The sequence below is a fragment of the Crocuta crocuta genome, unplaced genomic scaffold (genome assembly GCF_008692635.1).
Source record: "Crocuta crocuta isolate KB4526 unplaced genomic scaffold, BGI_CrCroc_1.0 scaffold43, whole genome shotgun sequence".
Taxonomy (NCBI): domain Eukaryota; kingdom Metazoa; phylum Chordata; class Mammalia; order Carnivora; family Hyaenidae; genus Crocuta; species Crocuta crocuta.
Genome location: NW_027529429.1, coordinates 653,797 through 676,479, shown reverse-complemented (window position 1 = coordinate 676,479; position 22,683 = coordinate 653,797). Strand labels below are relative to the sequence as shown.

Below are 22,683 nucleotides of genomic sequence, written 5' to 3'. Positions count from 1 at the left end.
AAAGTGAGAAGAAAGAACAGAGGAAAATTCAACATCTCTAAACTGTTCCCCTTGCAGACCACAGATACCCTAAAATCATCTATAGTCTTCCAGTTCTAGGAATGTTTTCTGAGGAAATAACTGGGCAAAAGCACAAAGAGGTGTGTGTAACAATGTGTGTCATGGCTTTATTTATAATGGGAAATAATAATCCCAGAGAAACCTAAATGTCCACTATCAGGGAATGGCTATATAAAGTTTTGCTTAAATATATAATGGAATTATATGCATCCTTTAAAAATGCCAGTGTCCAAGATACACTAAGGAAGAAAAAAGCTTTATAAAATTATATCTTTGTTTCTGAGGGGATGTGGAAAGAACAGAAAAAGAATGGAATAAATAGAATATTAATAGTAGTGTTCTCTGGTTAGTAGAATTAAAATTGACTTTTGTCTTCAAGGGAAAAAAACTTTTAAACAGAAGCATAAGCTTGTTTTAGGTAGTTTTTGAAAATTACTGTTCTTGCTATGAAGACTGTATTGTAGAGGGGCAGAAGTGATTTCAGTGGTCAAACAAGGAATGATGATGTTTGCACTTCAAGGGAGGCAGAGAGAAGTACATAAATTTTAGGTATACTTAGAAAGTTAGGAACAACAGGATTCAATATTTATTAAACATATACCGCATTTCAAGCACTGCTCTAAGTACTGCAGATATAGCAGTGAATAAAGCAGATGACATCCTTGTCCTGTTCATTAAAGAAGTCTGGTGGTCAGTGGGGTGCTGGAACTGGTTCATACTGGCTCACAAGGGCTCATTGTTGAATTTTCAGGTATTGTGACAGCTGATTGTTGCAACCTAGCCATTATTAAAATTAAATTATGTAAATTTAAGATTAAATACATTTTATTGAAATCAAATATAGTACTCAAAACTCATCACTTCCTAATTATTTTACTGTATTTTACTATTGCTTGTGTTCTTGTGGTTATAGTAAGTAGTACGTTCCTGTGCATTTCTTCGTAATTCCACTTTGATGGTGTCTTGTTTGTAGTTTGATGGTGGCCACAATAGGAGATTTACACCACAGAAATTAGCAATGCTACAATCATGGTTTTTTCCTTTCTGGAAAGCTGGCTGTTATGTACAAGTATACCCTTTGAGAGGGTAATGAGCACACCCTGAAAAGTCAGGCAACCAGAACTTAATCATGGCTCTACCACTTGCTGACAATGGGATTTGGCTACAATACCTAATATTAGTTTCCTCATTTGTAAAATGGGACTAATAGTATCCTGTATGTATATATGTCATATATATGATTTAATGAAATAATCCATGTCAAGCACATTGCCAAGCACATGCGTGTGTCCAATAGATAATGAGCAAATTATTAATATATTTATTGACAGAGAAGCAGGAATGGACTATGCAGGAAGGCCCATTATAGACAGAACAAGAGAAAATGTGCATGTTGGAGGGGTCAATTGGGAGCAGCTAACTCTTTTTTATGCCTGGAGCTTTATCCCAAGCCTTCTAAGTCAAGGGAAAGAAATCCAGGCTCTGCTCCTGGGAGTACATAGCCACAGGCTGCAGGACCAGCACACACAAGCACTGAGTGGGCCCCAGGAGAAATCATTGAGATCAGAAAACTCAGACCAGAGGTGGGACTGGCCAGGGGATCCCAGGGGACGGTGGTCAGTATATAGCTTAATGTAGCCTGTGCAATGCAAGAGGAGGCTGTGTTCATGAAGATATTTGCAGACCCACATTCAAGATCCCCTTTGTGGGAAGCCTGAAAGTTGCTGGATAGGAGGATTGAGAAGACCACAAGGAAGAGGGATAGTTGGCTCTTTCTGGGCTTGAATTCCCCAGGAAATCAAGCAAGAAACTGAGGTTCCCCTGAGGGCAGCAGAAGTTTAAGGAGGAAGGGATGTACCACTAAGGCCCCACAGCCAGGCTAAGAGGAGTGGGGAAAGAAGGCTGTGGAGAGCCAAGTTTCAGGTAGGAAAACTGGTCTCCCTTCGCAAGGTGGGTGCACACTGAACCTTTTGGCCTCCAGGGGGCGCTCAGGCCCAAGTATGGACAAGTACTTTCTCAGCCCAGTCCAGAAGGCTGGGAAGGACTCAGGACAAGCTGAAATGGCCACCTCAAGTGAGCAGAGAAGCAAGGCCAGTCCTATATGGGTCCCCTGAGAAGAGTTGCCTTGTGCCCTGTGACCAGCACCAGAATGGCCAACATATCCACAGCTAGGTTCCCAAATGGACAAAGTCCTCTGCCTCTCAGCTCCTGCTCAGAACTTGAGCTTCAGAACAGAACTGCCTGCCTTTCAAAAGACTCTACTGGTCTAGTCCCTGGGAGGGTGGNTAGGGGGGTGGTGGGGGTTTGGGGGACAGGGAGGGAAGAGAAAGTCTCCTATAATGCTATCTAAGTGCCCTTAGGGTAGACAAGAGAATTAGGAAACAACAGTGAGAAAGTGCCACAAATCACTCTTCTAGGAAAGATAGACCCAGGGATGCTGTGAAGGGGACCAGAGCTGTGTGGAGAAAAAGAGGCCAAGCTGAAAAACCACCATCCAGTATATGTGCCGTCTCCCCTCAAAATGTCCTGCTAGGCCAGAGGGTAGGCTGCTCCCCTGGGGCGGCAGGGTCATGCAGAGCCCTGATAATACAGCTGTTGAAGACCCTCACCATGGCTTTTCTGAGGGGTGTTTGTGACTCAGTGTGAAAAACTCCATCTCCTCTGGTAGGCTCAGTGAAATCTTGTAGAACATGTAGGCACAGGTCTGGAGCTAGAGACAGTGGTTGAGGAGGTTGCTAAGGAAGGGTCACTGGGTGCTCAGAAGGGATAATTCCAGGAAGGTTATATGAGGTTTTAGAGACTGAGAGGGAGGCAAACAAACAAACAAACAAACAAACAGGTGAGAGCAAGTCTGGAGGTAGTGCTCTCTGTATCCAGTGCCCAGAAGCTGGGGCAGAGCAGGTCCTGCCAGAGGTGCCCTGCAGTAGGGAGAAAGTGGGTGTCAGGCGTCTGCTATAGGAGCCCTGACATTTGCCCATACTGGCAAAGGCTCGGGAAGTCCAGCTTTGCCCATTAAGGAGGAATGATGTAAAAAGGCACATTTTCATCTGTAAGTCAGAGGAGAATATTGAGCCTGAGGGCAGAGGTCCACTGAGCCTGATGGCAGAGGCCTAGTGACAGATTGTTCCAGAGGTCCCAGAAATCTTTGTTTTTCTGTTGGGAGGAAACTTTGCAGAGTAGGAGAGGGATCTGAGACTTTTGCTAAGACTACATGGGGGAAGGCTGGGGGCATAGGGCCATCTGAGAGGAATCAGGGCCCTTTCAGGCTGGGCTAGGGAATAAGGGTCCTGGAAACTCAGCCTGGCCCATAGCTGACTGTCTGTATTTGCCTTCTGACTCAGAAGTCATGTCTCAGATGGAAATGGGGCAGGTTTTGGGAGTGGCCCCAAGGAGTACTGAAGATAGCAGATACTAGAGATAGCAGGTGAGATCCCAGGGCTGGCGCGAGAGAGGGATGTGGGGATGGGACAAAGAGAAACAAGACCATCAGATGAAAGGCAGTGACAAGGGGATGTGTGACTCCTTGATCACAATATGCCTCCCATCATTAACACACCCCCAATTCCTGATATTCCCCTCTCCCCAGAAGGAAAACAAATTGTCATAAATTCGACTGCAACATTAGCAACAGTAGTTGGTAGTTGAAATCTGTTTCTCCCCCATTCAACAAATAGTTATTGGGCATCTATTATGCGCCAGGTTCTATTATAGGTGGATAGAATGTAATGGTAAAGAGGGTGGGCAAAACAAACAGAACAACAAATAATAGATTAAATAATTTCAAGTTTTAATTAAGTGGCATAAAGGAAATATGCAAGTGTCTGAAATGGCTAGATAAGGTTGTCAAGAAAGGCTTCATTGAGAAGATAGCATTTAAGCAAGACTCAGCAGTAAATATTGTGAAACCCCAGTTACAGTTTTATTTATTCTGTGATGGGTAAATAAAGTACTTTTCCCTTAAGGTGGAAACTACCAAGAAAAACTAATTACTAGAAACGCAATCTGGGAGAGAGACACCTCTTTCTTCTCCATTTAGCCCTTCCCTGCCAGGTGATTTTTCTAAGCTCTTTTCCAGTAGGGGTGGGGCTGCAGGTGGGACTTGGATATTTGGTGACAGTGAAATATTATTGACCCATCAAGGGCAAAGCTGAAGAGGTTTGGGAATGCTCCCAGAAAGACCCTTGATGAAGCTTGGAAAAAGCTGTTCTCTGAGTATGTCTAAGTATGTTTGTATGAATGTGTGGTTGCTAAATATGTGTAAGTATCAAACTTTTAGCTGTCTTAGAGCAGGGATTGACACTTAGTACACAAAAGTGGTAGTTTCCTCTTTCCTCCCTCATTATAGAGGTAAATCCAACCACAGAAAGGTGCTCCTCAATCAATCTATGGACCCATCACCGAGGTGATGAAGGTCACAACTGGGCATCAATGGCATGGGCTAGTTACTGCTCAGAAGTCATTGAAGGGGGATGGGGCCTTTTGCCGGGAAGAGTTAGTCTTGGACTCAGATTTCTGTCCAGACCCTGACCTTATTTGCATTGATGTAATCAGCCAATATTGGCATAGTTCTGACAGACAGGACTTGGAGTTTCAGCAGGCTCATGGTGGGGGTGGTGCTGCTGCCGTATCTATATAGAGGTCTCAGCCAGGTGCCCGGAGCCATCCTGTGGCATCTCAGCATGGCTCGTGCACTGGGTGTACCAGTTGCACTGGGGGTGTTGGGCCTGTGCTGGTCTCTGATCTTTGCCCATCCTCTTCCTCCGTGAGTTAAGCTGGGGTTGAGGAAGGACTGGGGACTGGACTAAGTGGGATAGGGCCAGTTTTTTGGGCTGGGCAAGTTTGAAGACAGAAGCTAAGGGAGAGGAATTGGTTCCAGTGGATCCAGACAACTATCTATCTTCTCTCTAGGGATGGTACCCCTGGGAACGGAGCTGAAGGTGGGAGTGGGGCCAGAGTGAACCCAGGTGTGACAGGTGAGGCCCCAACTCCCTGAATCTGTCTGTCTGTTTGTCTGTGTCTCTGCATTGTATTACCTGACTGGTCTTTTACTTGCATTTTCCCACCTCCATCCCAGAACCCTGCTCAGATGGCTGGACCTTTGATGCTACCACCCTGGATGAACATGGGGCCATGCTGTTTTTTAAAGGTAGGAGGGGCTGGGTTTGGGGCATTTGGGACTTCAGACTTGGTCCCATTCACCCAGGGTGTATCTCTCTGTGGAAGATCTTAGGAATTATCTGATGGTATCACACACAGCTTCTTCTGTAACTATCTCAATAGGCCAAAAGTTTTTTTCTGGGTCCCTCAGTGAGTGTGTATTTTTCAGGGGAGTTCGTGTGGAAGAGTCACAGTTGGGTCTGGGAGTTGATCTCAGAGAGGTGGAAGAATTTCACCAGCTCTGTGGATGCTGCGTTCCGCCGTGGTCACAACAGTGTCTTCCTGATCAAGGTACTTCTGGGAAAAGTCAGGGCTGAACCGAGAAGGACTGGAATGGACATTATAGACTCTCCCACAGGTGGCCCTAGCATGGACCCCTTACCTGTAGGTTCCAGATTTCCTCCTCCTGTGCCTTCTTTTCCTGAAGAAGCTCAGGCCAAGGGAGTGTATGTGCATGTGGGCCTGGCAGGCGCAGCATCCAGGGGCTATTCTTCAGGCCCAATCTTTGTCCAGACTTTTCTGCTACTCTTCATGCTTTTGGCCATCCTTCCCTTCCTGGTAATTTCTTCCCTTGATTTCCATGACCTGCATCAAGTCCTCTTTGTATGGTGGCCTGGTATCTGGCCAGGGTGTGAGTGGAATATGAAATCAAGCCTGTTATGCTCATCAAGTCCCATGCCCTGGACCAGGCTATGTCTGCTCAGAGAAAGGGGAGCCTTCTCCTAATTTGCACAAGGTGCTGTGTGCTTGGGGCAGCCTTCGCTGCCAGCTTGCTTTCCCTCCTGCCTCTTTCCTGCTCTTTTCTAGCTTCTCATCCTCAGCCAGTCCCTGTAAGTTCATTCCTTGGAGATCTGTCCCAGATACATCCTCCCTGGGTGATCTCAACCACTGCCATGGCTCTGAGGACCCTCTATGTTGTGAACACCAGATCTGGATATCTCCCAGAGCTCCAGCCATCTCTTTCCTGCAGACATCTTTGACTTACATGTTCTGTAGCACCTCAAATTCAGTATCCCCCAAACTGAACTTGGTATCTTTCTCACAAACCCACCCTTCCTGCTGTGTCCCCTGTTTCACTAAGTGGTACCACTATGCCCATTCCTGCAAGTTAGGTACACATGGGTCTTGAGATCTGGCCTTTGGTTATCTTTCCAGGCTTTTCTCCTTCCCCACCATATTCACTGTGTGCCAGCTATACAAGACTACATGTAATTCTCTGAGCAGGCTCTGCGCCTGCTGCTCCCTCTACTGGTAACACCCTTTCCACATTTGTCCACCTGAAAAATTCCTACTAGGCCTAAATGCTTCCTCCTCTGTGAAGGCTTCCAGGAATTCTCTAGGTAGGCTTAATCACTCTGCCTATATTCCCAATGCACTTCACAAGTTTTCCCTTTGAAAACTTGGCTAGGATTGTAGGATCCTTTCTGCTTTTATATAGTGAATTCTTCAAAGGCAGAGAATCTTATTATTGTTTTATCCCCAGTGCCTTTCACAATATCTGGCATGTGGTAGTCATTCAGCAACTGTTTCTTGAGTGAATGGATGAATAAATAAACAAATGAATATATGAACGGATGGATGACTGCAGGATGACTATGTGTGGATGTGTTCACCAAGACTAATGGTGTTACAGATAAGTGTGACATGGGAGTGTCTGGTTGTACATAGCCAGATGTGTGTATGTGTTATAGCAACAGTGGTGGGATTTGTGCAAACTGTATGTATTTGTGCAAGAGGGCAGCACATTGTTGTCCACAAGTGGATCAAAAGTGTGTAGGGCCACAGGAGGATATTGTATAGATGCAATAGATCAAAGATTTTGTATGTAAATGCAGAATGGCAGCATGTGGAGGTGCACAGTTAAAAACAGAGTGATTTATATCCAGGGGGACAAAGTCTGGGTGTACCCTCCTGAGAAGAAAGAGAAAGGATATCCTAAGTTGCTCCAAGAAGAGTTTCCTGGAATTCCATCCCCAGTGGATGCAGCTGTGGAATGTCACCGTGGGGAATGTCAAGATGAGGGCGTCCTCTTCTTCCAAGGTCAGCCAAGGCGGGAATAAGAGAGACTGGAGTAATAGTGGGTTGGTGGTGATTGAGGTAGTGCAGGGATGGCAGTGGTGCCTCTACCGCCATATGGCTTCCCAAGGAAGGGAAGAAATAGAAATGCCAGTTATGATCTAGAGGTCTAATAGGGAAGGGAGAGGAAGTCATCCTGGGTGAGGTAACTGGGTGTAATTCTGCTAAAAGTTCACTGTTCCCCATGACCCTTAGGATAAATCTGTATTCCTTAGTCTTAAGTACAAGGTTCTCCATGAGCAAGTTCCTGCTGACCCTCCAGCCTCGACACTCATCATGCCCTTACCTTGAATATGAAGCTCCAGAGACTCTATGCTGTTCCTGCACACCCAATTTTGCTTCATGCTTCAGACTTTCCTTTCTCTGGAGTTCCATCTCCTCGTCTTCTCTGCCTTGTAATTCCTGTGTCAGGTATTAGTTTAAATATCACCTTCTCTGGAAAGTTTCCCCTGTCTCTCCTCACTGTACTTGCTGAGTCAATCATGTGCATTTTCCTGCTGAATTTTATTATATTATCACTCTCAAATGTTTCCTTGCTGGGCTGTGAGCTTCCTGTGGCCAGGATCATATCTGGCCCATCCTGGGCCTAGTGCAAGCATAAGGAAGGGCATAGCCTAGCCCCACTGAATGCTTATTGATTGATTGGACAAAGGTAACCACACATGGTTCTGGGACTTGACTACGGGAACCACAAAGGAACGTTCCTGGCCAGCTGTTGGAAACTGCTCCTCTGCCCTGCGATGGCTCAGCCGCTACTACTGCTTCCAGGGCAACCAATTCCTGCGCTTCAACCCAGTCACGGGAGAGGTGCTTCCAAAATACCCTCTGGATGTTCGAGACTACTTCATACCCTGCCCTGGAAGAGGTGAGAAAGCCCTAGCCCCTGAAACCTACTGAAATTCATCTACCTCCCTTGAGTTTTCAGACCCCACATACCCTAGCTCCTACCTTAACTCTGTGGTATAGTACTTTGGCCCTTGCCTTAGCCCCATCTCCATTCTAGGTCTTCCCAGTTGTCTTCCTGTGGGAAAAGCCTACATTCCCACTAATCCTAGCCATCTCTTCCACCTCAGACTGCATTCTGACCTTTGACCTTGCTCAGGGTCCCCCCTTCACCTATTTCTCTTCCCAGGCCATGGACACAAGAATGGGACAGGCCATGGGAATGGTACCCACCCTGGCCATAGGGATGTGCGCTGTGGCCCAGATCTAGTCCTGTCTGCACTGCTGACTGACAACCATGGTGCTACGTATGCCTTTAGTGGTGAGAGACGCCCCTTAACTCCCCTTCTCTGGCCTCCATACCTCCCATGTCTTTCATGTGTATCTCCCATCTCTGATATGCTTCTTCCATTTTCATCACTGCATCCCTTATTTTGTCCTCTTGGGCCCCATCCTTAGCATCCTCAGCACGCAGGTTTCTTTTTTATCCCTCATCTCTTTTTGATGCATTTTGTTCAATCTCGTCTCTCATTGCCCAGGTCTCTAACTTCATCTACCTGTCTGCCTCCCAGTACTCTCTACTCTCAGGTCTGTGCCCTCTGTGGGTCCATATGACTCCTTATATTATATTCCCTTTGCTCTTGCACATCTTGCCAGATCCTCTAGCTCCCCTAAGAATATCCTTAGGAGTTCCATCTTTTTCCAAGTGCCTGTTCCTAGTTCAGGCCAGTGGGCACAACATTACCTGGGGATAAAGTGTTCCTGTTACTGAGAACCTGCCAGCAAGTTTTTGATCCCTTAGACCTTTAGGAGATAGTTTTGCTGGCCCAAGGAGGTTTCTTCTCTTAGTGACCAGGGAGACACCTCTCTTCAGACCTCTGGCATTAATTGGTAAAAGTCATGTAATGATACCTAAGAATGTTCTGGGTTTAGTGAGGCACATAGTGATGAGTCTTGATCTACACTTGAGAATAGCTCCAAGAGGAGTAAAGCAACCAAGTTATATTCAGCCCAAGATAAATGTATACTCAGATACAAATGTAAAATAGTGGTGAGAACATACCATAGTGAAAATCCTGTTTTGTTCCTAAACCCTGGACAAATCTGATCAGATAGAACTACTGAGCTATACTGAAACAGACACAGTCATGAGGAGAGTATATCCCCACAACAGGAATGCATGCTGTAATGAGAACATTCATCCATGATGAAACACACACCTGTAGTGAAAACAGAGACTTACACTGTGAATACGTGCCATGGTAAGAACACATGACTATAGACCATGCAGCTATGGTGAAGCTTAGGACCACCAGGAAGACACACAGAAAAAGTAAGACAGAGATAAAGGGATGGAAGTAGAGATAATTGAGAAAACAGGGCCACAGGGACCACATGGGGATGTAGAGAGAATACCCAGCCATGGAGAGATCATAGAACCTCCAGACCATGTGGCCATGAATAGAATTTAGCTGTAAAGTATTAGATATGTTCCCTAGCTGATGAGAGAGTACCAGCTGTGGAGAGAATACCATTATGTTTAAAAATCTCCAGCTGAGGTGAGAACGCACTATCTTGGTGAAAACACTCATGTGACCCAGCTACTTAGCATAGGGCTGCTCCTCTTTCTCTCCGATGTATCATTCTTTCTCTACCTCATAGCTTCTTACCTATTCTTTCTGCCTTTTCACAATGTTGGCTTGCACAAGGACCATGAAGCCCTCTTCCTTCTCTCTATTTATATTTTAGCCTCAGATCCAACTGGAAACTGCCTCAGTTGCTCTCTTTTTCCTACTTGGATTGCCAGAGAGCAAATCTGACCCAGCCCATATTTTTATTCCAGACCATATTGAAGTGGTTGCTGGTCAGTGTGTGCATTGGCTAGTGATGGAAAAGGGGCTCATCACTTATTTCCTCTGCACAATGAGCAGCACAGCCTATTCTCAAAATAGGGGCCATGAGCAGGGTAGTTTCAGCAGGGGGTGAAGGTAGATATGGAGTCCCCATGACATGCCCAGTAAACAACTATAAAGAAAACTTATGGGTATAGTGAGAACATCGGCTATTTATTCAACAAATATTGACTGAGCGCCTGAGAGGCACTGCATTTTTCTAGGCATGGGATACAGTAGCCAACATGGAAGATGAGACACATGCCCTCACAGAGATTGACTGAGGAAGACAGGACAATAAAAAAGAAAAAGAGAATACATTTAGGTAGTTGTGAGGTTCTGGGAACATCAGAATGTTTCTTATTCTCAAATACCATTTGGAGGTAGTATAAATGGATTTAAAAACTGTTGATGTTTTAAAATATGAAATTTAAAATGTTAGGTGTCCAAAAAAACTGCAAAGAAATTAAAACAGGATTATGAGATAGGGGTGAGGAAAATGAGGGTCCCCTTATTTGAAGAAATGCTTTTTGAGCTGAGATTTCAGTGATAAAACAGCATTAGGTACATACAGCACTGGAGGAAAAGCATTTTAGGGAAGGTAGACAGCAGATACTTTGAGGAATCAGGAAAAGAGGCCAGTGTGACTAAGGAATAGTGAAGGAGCAGGGGAGTGGCTTGAAAAGAGGGAACCAGGGGCCAGAATACATAGGCCTGGTAAGGATTTTCAACTGTGAAAGAAAGCCAGGAGGGGGTCTTGATCAGGACTGTGATGTGTTCTCACTTATTTTTTGAAGATCATCCTTCAAATGACTAAGTACCCAAGTCATTAAAGATATAGTTGTGTAAACAGGGAATCCAGCTAGTACTTCTTGCAGTAGTCTGGATTACACACAATACAGTTTGGACTAGGATAATAGAAGAAGTGGTGAGGAGTCATCATAATATATTTTGGAGGTGGAGCCAACAGTATTTTTTTAGTTTATTTATTTTTGAGATACAGAGAAGGCTCACAAGAGANATTTGAAGAAATGCTTTTTGAGCTGAGATTTCAGTGATAAAACAGCATTAGGTACATACAGCACTGGAGGAAAAGCATTTTAGGGAAGGTAGACAGCAGATACTTTGAGGAATCAGGAAAAGAGGCCAGTGTGACTAAGGAATAGTGAAGGAGCAGGGGAGTGGCTTGAAAAGAGGGAACCAGGGGCCAGAATACATAGGCCTGGTAAGGATTTTCAACTGTGAAAGAAAGCCAGGAGGGGGTCTTGATCAGGACTGTGATGTGTTCTCACTTATTTTTTGAAGATCATCCTGGAGTACCCAAGTCATTAAAGATATAGTTGTGTAAACAGGGAATCCAGCTAGTACTTCTTGCAGTAGTCTGGATTACACACAATACAGTTTGGACTAGGATAATAGAAGAAGTGGTGAGGAGTCATCATAATATATTTTGGAGGTGGAGCCAACAGTATTTTTTTAGTTTATTTATTTTTGAGATACAGAGAAGGCTCACAAGAGAGAGGGAAGGGCAGAGAGAGGAAGAAAAAGGATCCCAAGCAGGCTCCATGCTGTTACCATAGAGCCTGATGAGGGGCTCAAACTCACAAACTGTGAGATCATGACATGAGCCAAAATCAAGAGTCTGATACTTAACTGATTGAGCCATCTAGGTGCCCCTTGAGCTGACAGCATTAACCAATGGATTGAATATTGGTTGGAGTGGGGAAGGGAAAAGAGAGGTTTCAAGAAATGATTTAGCTTTTGGGGCCTGGGCAACTGGGTGACTGATGGTTCCTTTTTCTAAAATTGGGAAAGACTAGGGAAACAGTAGCAGTGTGTGTGCCTGTGTGTGTATATGTGTGCACACACGTGTGTGTTTGACAGGGGGCAGAAGTCAGTTTGCACATGGTAGGCTTTTGGTGCCTAATGGACCCAAATGGACATGTTGGGTGGGCAGTCTAGTTTGAGCCTGATGCTCAAAGGAGAGGTCCATGAAAGCTGAAGAGAACAGATCAAAAGTCATCAGCATACAGATGGTATTTAAAGCCCCGGACTGGGTGAAATCACCAAGGGAGTGAGTGTAGGTAGTGACGAGGCCCAAACTAGAGGATTCCAATATAAGATACCAGGCTGAAGAGAAGAATAGTCAAAAAAAAATTAGAGGAACACTGGAAGAGGCTAGTATCACAGGAGCCAAGATCCAAAAAAAGATCTTTCAAGAAGGGAGTCGTGAGCAGTCAAATGCTGCTGAGAGGCGGAGCAGGATGGAGACAGAATCGACGATTAGATTTGGCAAGTTGGAGGACACTGACGACCTTGAAAAGGGACCCAAATGTAAGTGAAGTGGGGTAAGGAAGGAAAGGTAAATGGGAACTTAGACAATTCCTTTAATAAGTTGTTATGAGAAGGGGAGAAGAAAATGAGGACACTGATCTGGCTACTCCCTCATTCTCCTGTCACCTCAAAGGATTAGAGAATACCACCAGACTGAGAACACTTGGTGGAAGTGTGCTGTGGTGCTTACCTTTTAACTTCTGGTCACTGTCTTTCATTTTCCATAGTACCTCTGCACATGGATGTCTGAGATGCATAAGGAGCCCCCACCAACCTCTTTGGCACCTTGGCCACTATTCTCCATGCTTTCCCTTCTGTCAGACCCCTAGTGACTCCAGCTCCAATTAGGTCACCATGACCAACTTTGCTGACCAAGTCCTGCTCTAGCTCCTCTCACCTGGCCTCTTTGCTCTTGGCCTCTGGCTGTTCTCTTCCTCTCAGGACCTATCCCTGTACCTGTTACTTGCCTGTTCACAGCCTGGCCTTTTACCACCAGCACTAAAGGTACTTCTGATACTTCACAGGGTCCCACTACTGGCGTCTGGACACCAGCAGGGATGGGTGGCACAGCTGGCGCATTGTCCATCAGTGGCCCAAGGGTCCTTCAACAGTGGATGCTGCCTTTTCCTGGGATGACAAACTCTACCTGATCCAGGTATGTATTGGGAGAGAGGCTTGAAATGGTGACTGGGAGAATATCCAGCTCTATGCTGATTAATGTTCTTTATCCTCCAGGGCACTCAGATATATATCTTCCTGACAAAGGGAGGCTATACTCTAGTAGATGGTTATCCAAAGAGGCTGGAGAAGGAATTTGGGAGCCCTCATGGGGTCAACCTTGAGGCTGTGGATGCAGCCTTTACTTGTCCTGGGTCTTCTCGGCTCCACATTATGGCAGGTGAGGGGCATCTGGATGCTAAAGGGTGGCTTGTTCTGCTATGTCTCCATGGCATAGATCCCCATCAGGGCATGAGAAGGGCAAGGTCAGTATCTTCATGATGTGTAAGCCATGTTATGTCTGGTGCCTTCTTCCCAGGACGGAAGCTGTGGTGGCTGGACCTGAAGTTAGGAGCTCAAGCCACATGGACGGAGCTTCCTTGGCCCCATGAGAAGGTTGATGGGGCCCTGTGTGTGGAAAAGTCCCTTGGCCCCAATTCGTGTTCTGCCAACGGCCCTGGCTTGTACCTCATCCATGGCCCCAATTTGTACTGCTACAGTGATGTGGAGAAACTGAACACAGCCAAGATCTTACCCCAGCCCCTGAGAGTGAACAGCCTCCTGGGCTGCAGTCACTGAGAGGAGGGCTCTTGACATGAGTCTGGCATAGTTCCTTCTCCCTATTTTCCTTACAATAAAGCCAGAGTGCTTCTTTGCTGGACTCAAGGAGCCCTGGTTGTGGAACAATCTCACTTTTTCCTTTGAATTAAGAAGCTAATGACATCTCTTTGGAGGCTCTCAAATTCAAATGAAGCTGTGGGAAGCAAGGGAGGGGAAGGCTAAGGGACAAATCCCTGGAAGTAGAGCCACATTCTGGACCATGGCCTTATCTGTCTTAAGGCCAACCCTTCGTGACCTGGTGGCTCCTTGTTTTGTGGGAATTTGTGGGTAGAACAGTAGACTGACAAGCTCCAACTGCCATACAGGGCTCTGCACTGGGAGACCAGGTCATAGAATGGTTCTTGATAGGCACCAGGTCCTACCGGGCCAGGAAAACTGCCTAAGGTTCCTGCACCAGCTTTAGTGGTTAGGAGGAAGGGCAGGAGATGAATCTTGGCCTCTTAGATCAGGATGAATCCAGGACTTGAGGTTGGCTGGGGCTGGGAACAGAGGTTAGGGATGAGCCACCAGAACTGTGAGGTGCACTCCCAGGAAGAATCTTGAGCTTTCCCCTTCATCCCGGATGGTGTCAGGATGATTATCCTTATAGGCCTGGCTGCCATTCCTTCATTCTGAGGGGTGAGAATAAAGCCAGAGTCTCACATCTGGTTGATGTGCTACATCTGAGGCCATCACTGTATCATACCTGAGAGCTTGGAAATGTCTAAACAGTTATCCAGCAACTCTGGTACTCAAGGTTAACTTCCTCCTCTCTATTGAAGGAAGAAACCTAAGTCTTTTTCTTCTCTTCTCCCATCCGCACTGTCATAGGGAAGCCTCTAGCTTGTCTCCAAGGAACTCCCAGAAAAGGTCCCCTCATGCTTCTTTCATCCACTTACTTAGCACCTCCTATGTGCAGAGCAGTGCGTCAGTCAATGAATCACACAGTCCTTGCCCTCAAGAATCTCCAACTCTATATCACAGTTAAGAGGGGACCCTGGACAAGGCATTAGATAAATGCAATAAAGTGAGATAGACATGAAGGTAGAAGACCATATATACAAAGGAGAGTGGAGCCAGCAATGCCTGGGATGAAGGGATTAGGATAGGCTTTACACATAAGAATCTGAGTTTCAAAAGATGAGTAGAATACATGGAATTCCTTCAGCACATCTATATTCACTGCCTACTATGCAGTATCATGCCAGGAGCAATATAGGCAGGAGGCAACACGAGCAAAGAAAACCCAGAGCAGAAGAAATAGCCAGGATTGGGAACCACAGCAATTCAGGAGGGCCGAATGAAGGGCTGGTGGTAGATGAGGTTGGAGAAGGAGGCTTATGAATTCATGCAAGGCTAAGACGCATGGATTTTGTCTGTCTGGGGTAATGAAGGCCTGCTGAGGGATTTTAGACATGGCTGTGGCATGCTGAGGTTTACACTTTAGAGAGATCACTGTGACTGTGTGAAAGGAGGCCAAAGTGGATGTGAGGAGATCACTGAGGAGGTTGGTATTATTACCAGGTGGTAAATCACATACGCCTGGACATTGGGTGGCAATGGAGATGAAGAGAAGTAGGTGGATTAAGAAATATTTAGAGGGACTTGCTAAATATTTAGCAAGTGTGAGGGGTGAGGGGAAAGAGAGAAATCTCACCTCCAAACTGCTCTATGGCCTTTTTTTCCCCACTCATAATTGCACCTCTCCTTCCCAAACTTCTCATGGCACCCTCTTGAATTCTCTCCATGGTTAATAAGCTTCTCTATATTCTTTACACACTCCATAGTTTATACACTTCTCTATCTCTTTACCTCCAGCTTTAACTGAGATCCAGGGTCCCTCCTCATTTCCCTATAACTGTCCCAATAGATGGGCAACAATATCAGTATTAGCAGGACTCCCATACACATCTGTACCATTTCTCTTCCTCTTTAAAAAATGTTTATTTATTTTGAGAGAGAAAGAGGGTATATGCATGCATGCACAAGAGTTGGGAAGGGTCAAGGAGAGGGAGAGAGAGAATCCCAAGCAGGTTCTATGCTGTTGGTCCAGAGCCTGATGTGGTGCTGAATCTCATGTACCATGAGATCATGGTCTGAGCCGAAGTCAAGACTTGGATGCTTAACTGACTGAGCCACCAAGGTGCCCCTCTCTTCCTCTCTTTTCCTTTCTTTCTCTCTCTCTTTTTCTTTTTCTTTCTTTCTTTCTTTTTCTTTCTTTCTTTCTTTCTTTCTTTCTTTCTTTCTTTCTTTCTTTCTTTCTTTCTTTCTTTTTCTTTTCTTTCTTTCTTTCTTTCTTTCTTTCTTTCTTTCTTTCTTTCTTTCTTTCTCTTCCTTCCTTTCTTTCTCTTTCTTTCTTTCTTTCTCTCTCTCTCTCTCTCTCTTCCTTCCTTCCTTTCTTCTCCTTCTCCTCCTCCTCCTTCTTCTAATGTTTATTTATTTTTGAAGGAGAGAGAGAGATAGAGCATGAGTGGGGGAGGGGCAGAGAAAGATGGAGACACAGAATCTGAGGCAGGCTCCAGGCTCTGAGCTGTCAGCACAGAGCCCAATGTGGGGCTCGAACTCACGAGCTGCAAGATCATGACCTGAGTCAAAGTTGGATGCTTAATTGACTGAGCCACCCAGGCAACCTCTTCTTCTTTCTATGCAGGTTAAATTCCTAAATTCTTTCTTTGGCATCATCCAAGTGAGCCATACCATTCTTTTTTTTAATGTTTGTTTGTTTGTTTGTTTATTCAGAAAGCAAGATGGAGAGTGAGCAGGGGAGGGGTAGAGAGAGAGGGAGAGAGAATCCTAAGCAGGCTCTGTACCATCATCTTGGAGCCTGACATGGGGCTCAATCCCTTGAACCGCAAGACCATGATCTGAGCCAAAACCAAGAGTCAGATGCTCAACTGACTGAGCCACCCAGCCACCCCAAGCCATACAATTCTTCTGTTCATCATCTACCAACCTCCTGACTACGTCCTCTCAATTGGTGAAGTCATCCAATTAGTATGGCCAAACTCTGACCCCCTAGTCATTATTCACAATTGCTCCACCTGTGAAAAAATGCCTTAAATTCCATCATCACACTGTGACCACAACCTCTTATCCTTATCTTTCTGCTTCCCACACAACTTCATTCTCCTACTCCTGCTCCTTAACTTTATAGAGATGTTTGATCCCTTAATTATCTCCCAGTCCTCCACTCCCTCAAAGCTATTCTTTCCTTACCCTAGTTGAACATCAAGATTGGTCACCTGAACAACTTACTTAACAATGCTTTTATTTCTCTGTCCCCTCTAACTTCTACTTAATCTAGCCATAAAAAAGAAAAGAAAAAGAAAAGAAATAAAAAAACCAATGTTAGGTCAGAAGAGGGGTGAGAACTTTAGAATCAGTCATGTCTGAATTCCAATCCTAGCTAAATCACTTCTAATTTTGTATATTTGAGAAACTTAGCCTCTCTGAGCCTTGTGAGTGGTGTACGTGTGTAAACACGCATGTGTGTATGCAAACAAGGAATACATATTGTATCGATGGCTGTTCAATAAGGATACAGAAATCACTCCAGATACTAAATAGAGAAGGATTTAAAGGAAAGAATTTGTTACAAAGTTGTAAGGGAGGGGGGCAGCTGGCTGGCTCAGTTGGTAGAACATGTGACTCTTGATCTTAGGGGTCGTGAGTTCAAGCCCCACATTGGTTGCAGAACTTACTTAACAACAGCAGCAGCAGCAGCAGCAGCAACAACAACAACAACAGCAACAACAATGTTGTAAGAGAGGTCTGCAGAAGAATAAAAAGGAAAACAGATGTATTCAGAGACCAGGATACTACCACTAACCTTGGTTTAGAAGAGGAAAAGGAACAAAAGTTATTGCCCAAGGACTAAGGAGCTGGAGCCCACAAATGTGCACTAGCAGATCGAGGAGCTGGAGCCCACAAATGTGCACTAGCTACTGATGTGCCCGGAGTCTGTGCTGCTGATGCTACAGAAACCACCTCTGCTTTTGCTAGGCAGGAACCACTGCTGCTGATGTTGCCAGGGGCACCGCCAGGAGCAGGAGGGCTTCCCTTCCCCTCACTTTCCTCATGTGACGGTTCTCACTGGTGGAACCTACCTGGAATGAAGCTACAAAGGCATCTGAGAAATGTGGTTTTCAGACTTCCAGCCCTGTTAGTACAGGGGAGACTACAGAAGAGTGGGTGTGGGGAGGAGTACAAATCGGCAATATCTGCTACATATATTCATCATAACTCTTCGTTGCAAGTGATAAAACCCAATTCAAATTAGTGTTAATTAAGCACAAAGGAAACTTACTGACTTATGGGACTTTAGGCAGAGGTAAATATAGGTGTTAAATTGATGTTGCCAGGCATCTGTCTCTCCCCACCCCTCAGCTCTGCCTTGAGTTGGCTTTGTTCTCAGGCAGGCTCATCCTTCCCTGTGGCAAGATGTCCGCCAGGTTTGCCTTCTGTGAACACCTCTTGCCCAACAGTTGCAGGAAACTGCTCAAATTTCATCATGTACCCATTTCTGAATTGATCACTTCGACCTAAGTATGGGTTAGGAACCCAGCACTGACATGGATATGGAACTGGGATGATTCCCATCTGAACCACAGAGTAGGGTGGGGATGGATCTTCAAAGAAAACTGGTGTGCTGTTACCAATAAGAAGGGAGGTGGATGCCGTGCAGATAACAATGGCAACAACATGTTCATGACAGAATAACACTCACCTTGTAAGGTTTTTCTTGTTCTTCTTCCAAACTTCTTCCTTCCTCAGATAAAGATTTTGACAATATTGATATCACCAGGTGCAAAATCCCTCAACCTCTTGCCTGCTCCACTTTAATAATTACCCTACCTATGCCCTTGTCCTCATCCACTCAGTCCATAAAGTTAAGGTGTCTAATTCTTCTCCATGAATCCTTGATCCTCGTCTTATTGCCTCTGGGATTTCCCTCCATCTCTCATTGTTTTTTCTTTCTTTCTTTCTTTCTTTCTTTCTTTCTTTCTTTCTTTCTTTCTTTCTTTCTTTCTTTCTTTCTTTTCTTTTCTTTTCTTTCTTTCTTTTTCTTTTCTTTCTATCTTTCTTTCTTTCTTTCTTTTTCTTTTCTTTCTATCTTTTTCTTTTAAGTTTGAGAGAGTGAGAGAGCAAGAGAGCGAGCATGCAAGCAGGGGAGGGGCAGAGAGTGAGGGAGAGAGAAAGAATCCCAAACAGGCTCTGTGCTATCAGTGCAGAGCCTGATGTGGAGCTCAAACTCACCAACTGTGAGATCATGACCTGAGCTAAAGTAGGATGCTTAAATGACTGAGCCACCCAGGTACCCCTCATTGTCTTTTTTTCTTTATTTTCAAATTCATTTTCTCTACCGGTATCTTTTTTTGTAATTTATACCCATGTTCAAGTCTCTACCATTTTCAAAAGACAAAACCAGAATCTTTAACTTCACATATAACTTTTCAGCTGCTGTCTATTCCTTCTTCCAAATTTCTCAAAAGGGGGAGTCTGTACTTACTTATTCTACTTCCTCATTTTCATTTGTTCAATTCATTGCCTTGTGGCTTCTGCCCTCATTTTCTGCTGACACAGATCATATCATGGGGATCCAGGCCTTCAGTGTTGCCAAATTCAAAGGATAGTTTTTTGCCTTGAACTTATTGGAAATCTTTGCTGCATTCAATGCTGTTGACCACTTCTTTGTCCTTGAAAGTCTTTCCTCCCTTGGATTTCTTCCATGATATTACTCTTTGCTGATTCTTCTCTTATTGTTTCTTCTTAGCCTTCTTTCCTCTGATGGCTTCCCAAATGCTGGTACTCCTAGAGTTCGCCTTGATCCTTTTCTCTTTTCACCCTAAATGCTCTTCCTGGAAATGCATTAAAATAGTCCTGTTCAAGAAGGGCATTGAGCAAGTCCTTGCCAGGCCTAGCACTTGACTTATGAATACCACTCCATATAACATTTGGAAAGATCTTACTCCATATAGATTTTTCAAATCATAACAATCACCCAGAAGAGAGTTTATTGAATAAACTGCAAGAAAAAATTGCAATATCAAAGCAATACTTATATACAGCAGTAGAAAAGTCTGCCTTTGTATCATTAAGTGTCTTTGCGTCTAACAGAGGTGAAAGATCTACTCTTCCATATAGGTGAGGCAGGTGCCAACTGCCTTGTAATGCTAAATGGCTGGTCTATTAATCCAAAGAGCGTAAAGCCAGTGTTCTTGGTAAGTGACTCTGGATAGATTTGCTTTTTTTTTTTTTTTTAAGTTTATTTATTTATTTTGAGAGGGGGGGAGAGAGAGAGAGAGAGAGAGAGAGAGAGAGAATATGTGTGTGTGAGCAGGTGAGGGGCAGAGAGAGAGGGAGAGAAAATCCCAAGCAGGCTCTGCGCTGTCAGTGTGAAGTCTGATGCAGGGTTCAAACTCACAAACTGTGAGATCATGATCTGAGCTGAAACCAAGAGTTGAACGCTGCCGCTGCCCAGGTGCCCCTGGATAGATTTGCTTCTAAATAATTTTTTCCCTAATAGTTTCAAGGTAATAACTTTAAAAGATTGCTGCCTCAGAGGGACCTACACTGAGCATCAGAACCACACACTGAGCATCTGAGGTAGTTCATAGGTTATTGGTTGCTCTGTGGCCATGGAGAGCATCAGAAGTGGAGAAGAGATACAATAGAGAGAAGATGGATGAAGGACACAGGCTGACACCCCATTATTCAGAAAGCTTCGCAGACTTATGAAGAGATCAGGGATTCAAGAAGACTGTGTATAGGTCAAACTGCAATATATGTGAACTGTACAATTTCCTTTTTACATCTTAGCTAATTAGACTCCTTTCCCCACCTTCCCTACCCTGTACTGTGTGCCTCTAGTTACGCAAAGAGATTTTCCTGAATATTGCAGCCATCCTACTCAATGGGATTGGGAAGACGAATATTCTGCTTTGTAAGTGGGTGATATTTTTTCAGTTGCTCCAGCAGAGATCTGGAAGTCATCTCTTTATTCATACTTCCACAGCCAATCAATCAACTGATCACTATTTTTGTGAATTCTACCTACTGAATTTTTATTAAACCTATGCAACTTTCTCCATCCCTACTCCCACCACTGTATTATCTGCTACCTAGACTACATCAATTGCCTCCTAACTGGTCCCCACACTGCCAATTTTGCTCTCCTCCTATCTATTCTCCATTTAGCAGCTAAAGTGATCTTCTAAAATGCAAGAAGGAATATGCCAGTCCCTGCCTCAAACCCTTTGATGATTCTCCATTCCCCTTATAATAATGTCCAAAACCCTTAGCCTAATATACAAGGCCCATTTTTGATTTGGTACCTATCTACCTTACCAGCTCATCTAATGAGAATACTTCTCCATCCTCACATCCATACTGGCCTTCTTGTACTTCTCCTTGGCCTTGGAATAATTTCCTCTTCTCCTGGCTAACCTCCATTTCCTTTACCCCTTCCCCTCTCATAAATGCCACTGCTTTATGAAAGCCTTCCCAAACCTCCCAGACCAAATTTAGTCTGCTCCTAGCATCCTGTACATCTCCTTCAAGATAGTCATCACATTTCTAACTACATGTTAATGTCTCTTTTCCCTGTTATTCAAGCTTCCTGAAGGTAGGGACAACACTCTGTATTCTTGTTTCTTTACATGAAGAAACTAAGGACAGTGCCTCACACTTAATAATTTGTTGAAAGAGAATGAATAAATGAATGAATGAATGAGGGGGACCCTTCCTCTCTTGGATAATTCTTACTCAACTTTCAAGAACCAAAGTCAGATTTTATATCCTTCAGGGATGGTTACAGTCAAATCTGATTCATCTTTGGATCCTTAGGTTCTAGGTTGGGACCTGGTACATATATAATAAATGTCAAATCATAATAAACTCTTGGCCAGGAATTAATAATTATTGAAACTGAATGATGGGTATATGAAGGTTCATTATACTGTTAAGTCTCCTTTTGTATATATTTGAAATTTTCCATAATAAATAAAGTTAAAACATTTATATTCACCTCAAGTCAAGTGAAAGTATAGTCAAGGATGATCATGAGGCTTCTGGCTTGGATGAACCAGTAGATAGATGGTGGTGCCACTCACTGGGAAGGGTGAAGTTGAGCTGTATCCAGGCTATTGTGGATGTGTGTGTCTGTGGATGTGTGTGTTGGGGAGAGTTCTTTTTCACCACAGTGAAACTTCTTAGAAGGCCAATAAAAGGATTAGATAATGAATTTATATTTGGACACCTTTAGTTTGAGGTACCTTGAAGGCTTCTCCAGTCAGTTGCTCAATGGTTAGCATTTCCAATAAATTGAAACCTCTGCCTTAGCAGAATGAACCAGGAGAAGGTTTCTGGATGGTAATGTTCCCCTTCATATCCTTGATGGCTTCCTGGCCACTGGGAACTATCCCACCATCCAGGGAGTAGCCTGCAGAGCACAAAGCCCCCCATTCCTTCCTTCACACTTTTCACCCACATTCTCCCTTTTTCCTTCCCTCTCATGAATTTCCACTGGGAGTGATTTATTCCAGACATTATAGAGTCCTTGATGTCGCAGCTTTACCTTCAGCAGCAGGGGTAGACTGTTAACAGACATCTGGGTTTCAGTCTGATTTCACCACTTACTAGTGACTGCAGGCAAGTCGCTTTACCTTTCTTAATCTCAGCATCTGTCTCTGAAAAATAAGGACAACAGTGGCGATTTCACAGGGCTGGTGTGAGGATACATGTCTGGAAAAGGTTTAAACACCAAGCCTGGCACAGTGTAAGCGACCAATAAATACGATCTATTATTATTACCAACCCTGTGTCCTCATTGCCCCTCCACCAGGACGTCAGGGACTGTTGCCGCAAGAGTGGAGCAGGCTGCCTCCTCCGGGCCCCTCCCCGCGCG

General features: G+C 44.5%; 1 protein-coding gene and 1 long non-coding RNA gene across 2 annotated transcripts; one reads left to right on the top strand and one right to left on the bottom strand.

Annotated features, from left to right (window-relative positions):
• Positions 1–4,737: 4,737 nt before the first annotated feature.
• Positions 4,738–13,847, top strand: HPX (hemopexin). The gene is made up of 10 exons (XM_077759527.1): positions 4,738–4,822; positions 4,969–5,033; positions 5,135–5,206; positions 5,387–5,508; positions 7,104–7,257; positions 7,946–8,158; positions 8,426–8,557; positions 12,986–13,116; positions 13,197–13,359; positions 13,498–13,847. Exons 1-10 carry the CDS (start codon positions 4,740–4,742, stop codon positions 13,755–13,757), a joined length of 1,395 nt encoding a protein of 464 aa, XP_077615653.1. The 5' UTR covers positions 4,738–4,739; the 3' UTR covers positions 13,758–13,847.
• Positions 13,848–17,338: 3,491 nt separating this feature from the next.
• Positions 17,339–18,726, bottom strand: LOC144227786 (uncharacterized). The gene is made up of 2 exons (XR_013334049.1): positions 18,505–18,726; positions 17,339–17,549 (listed from the first exon to the last, which is right to left on the bottom strand). It is a non-coding gene; the product is annotated as an uncharacterized LOC144227786 (long non-coding RNA).
• Between the last annotated feature and the right edge of the window lie 3,957 nt (positions 18,727–22,683).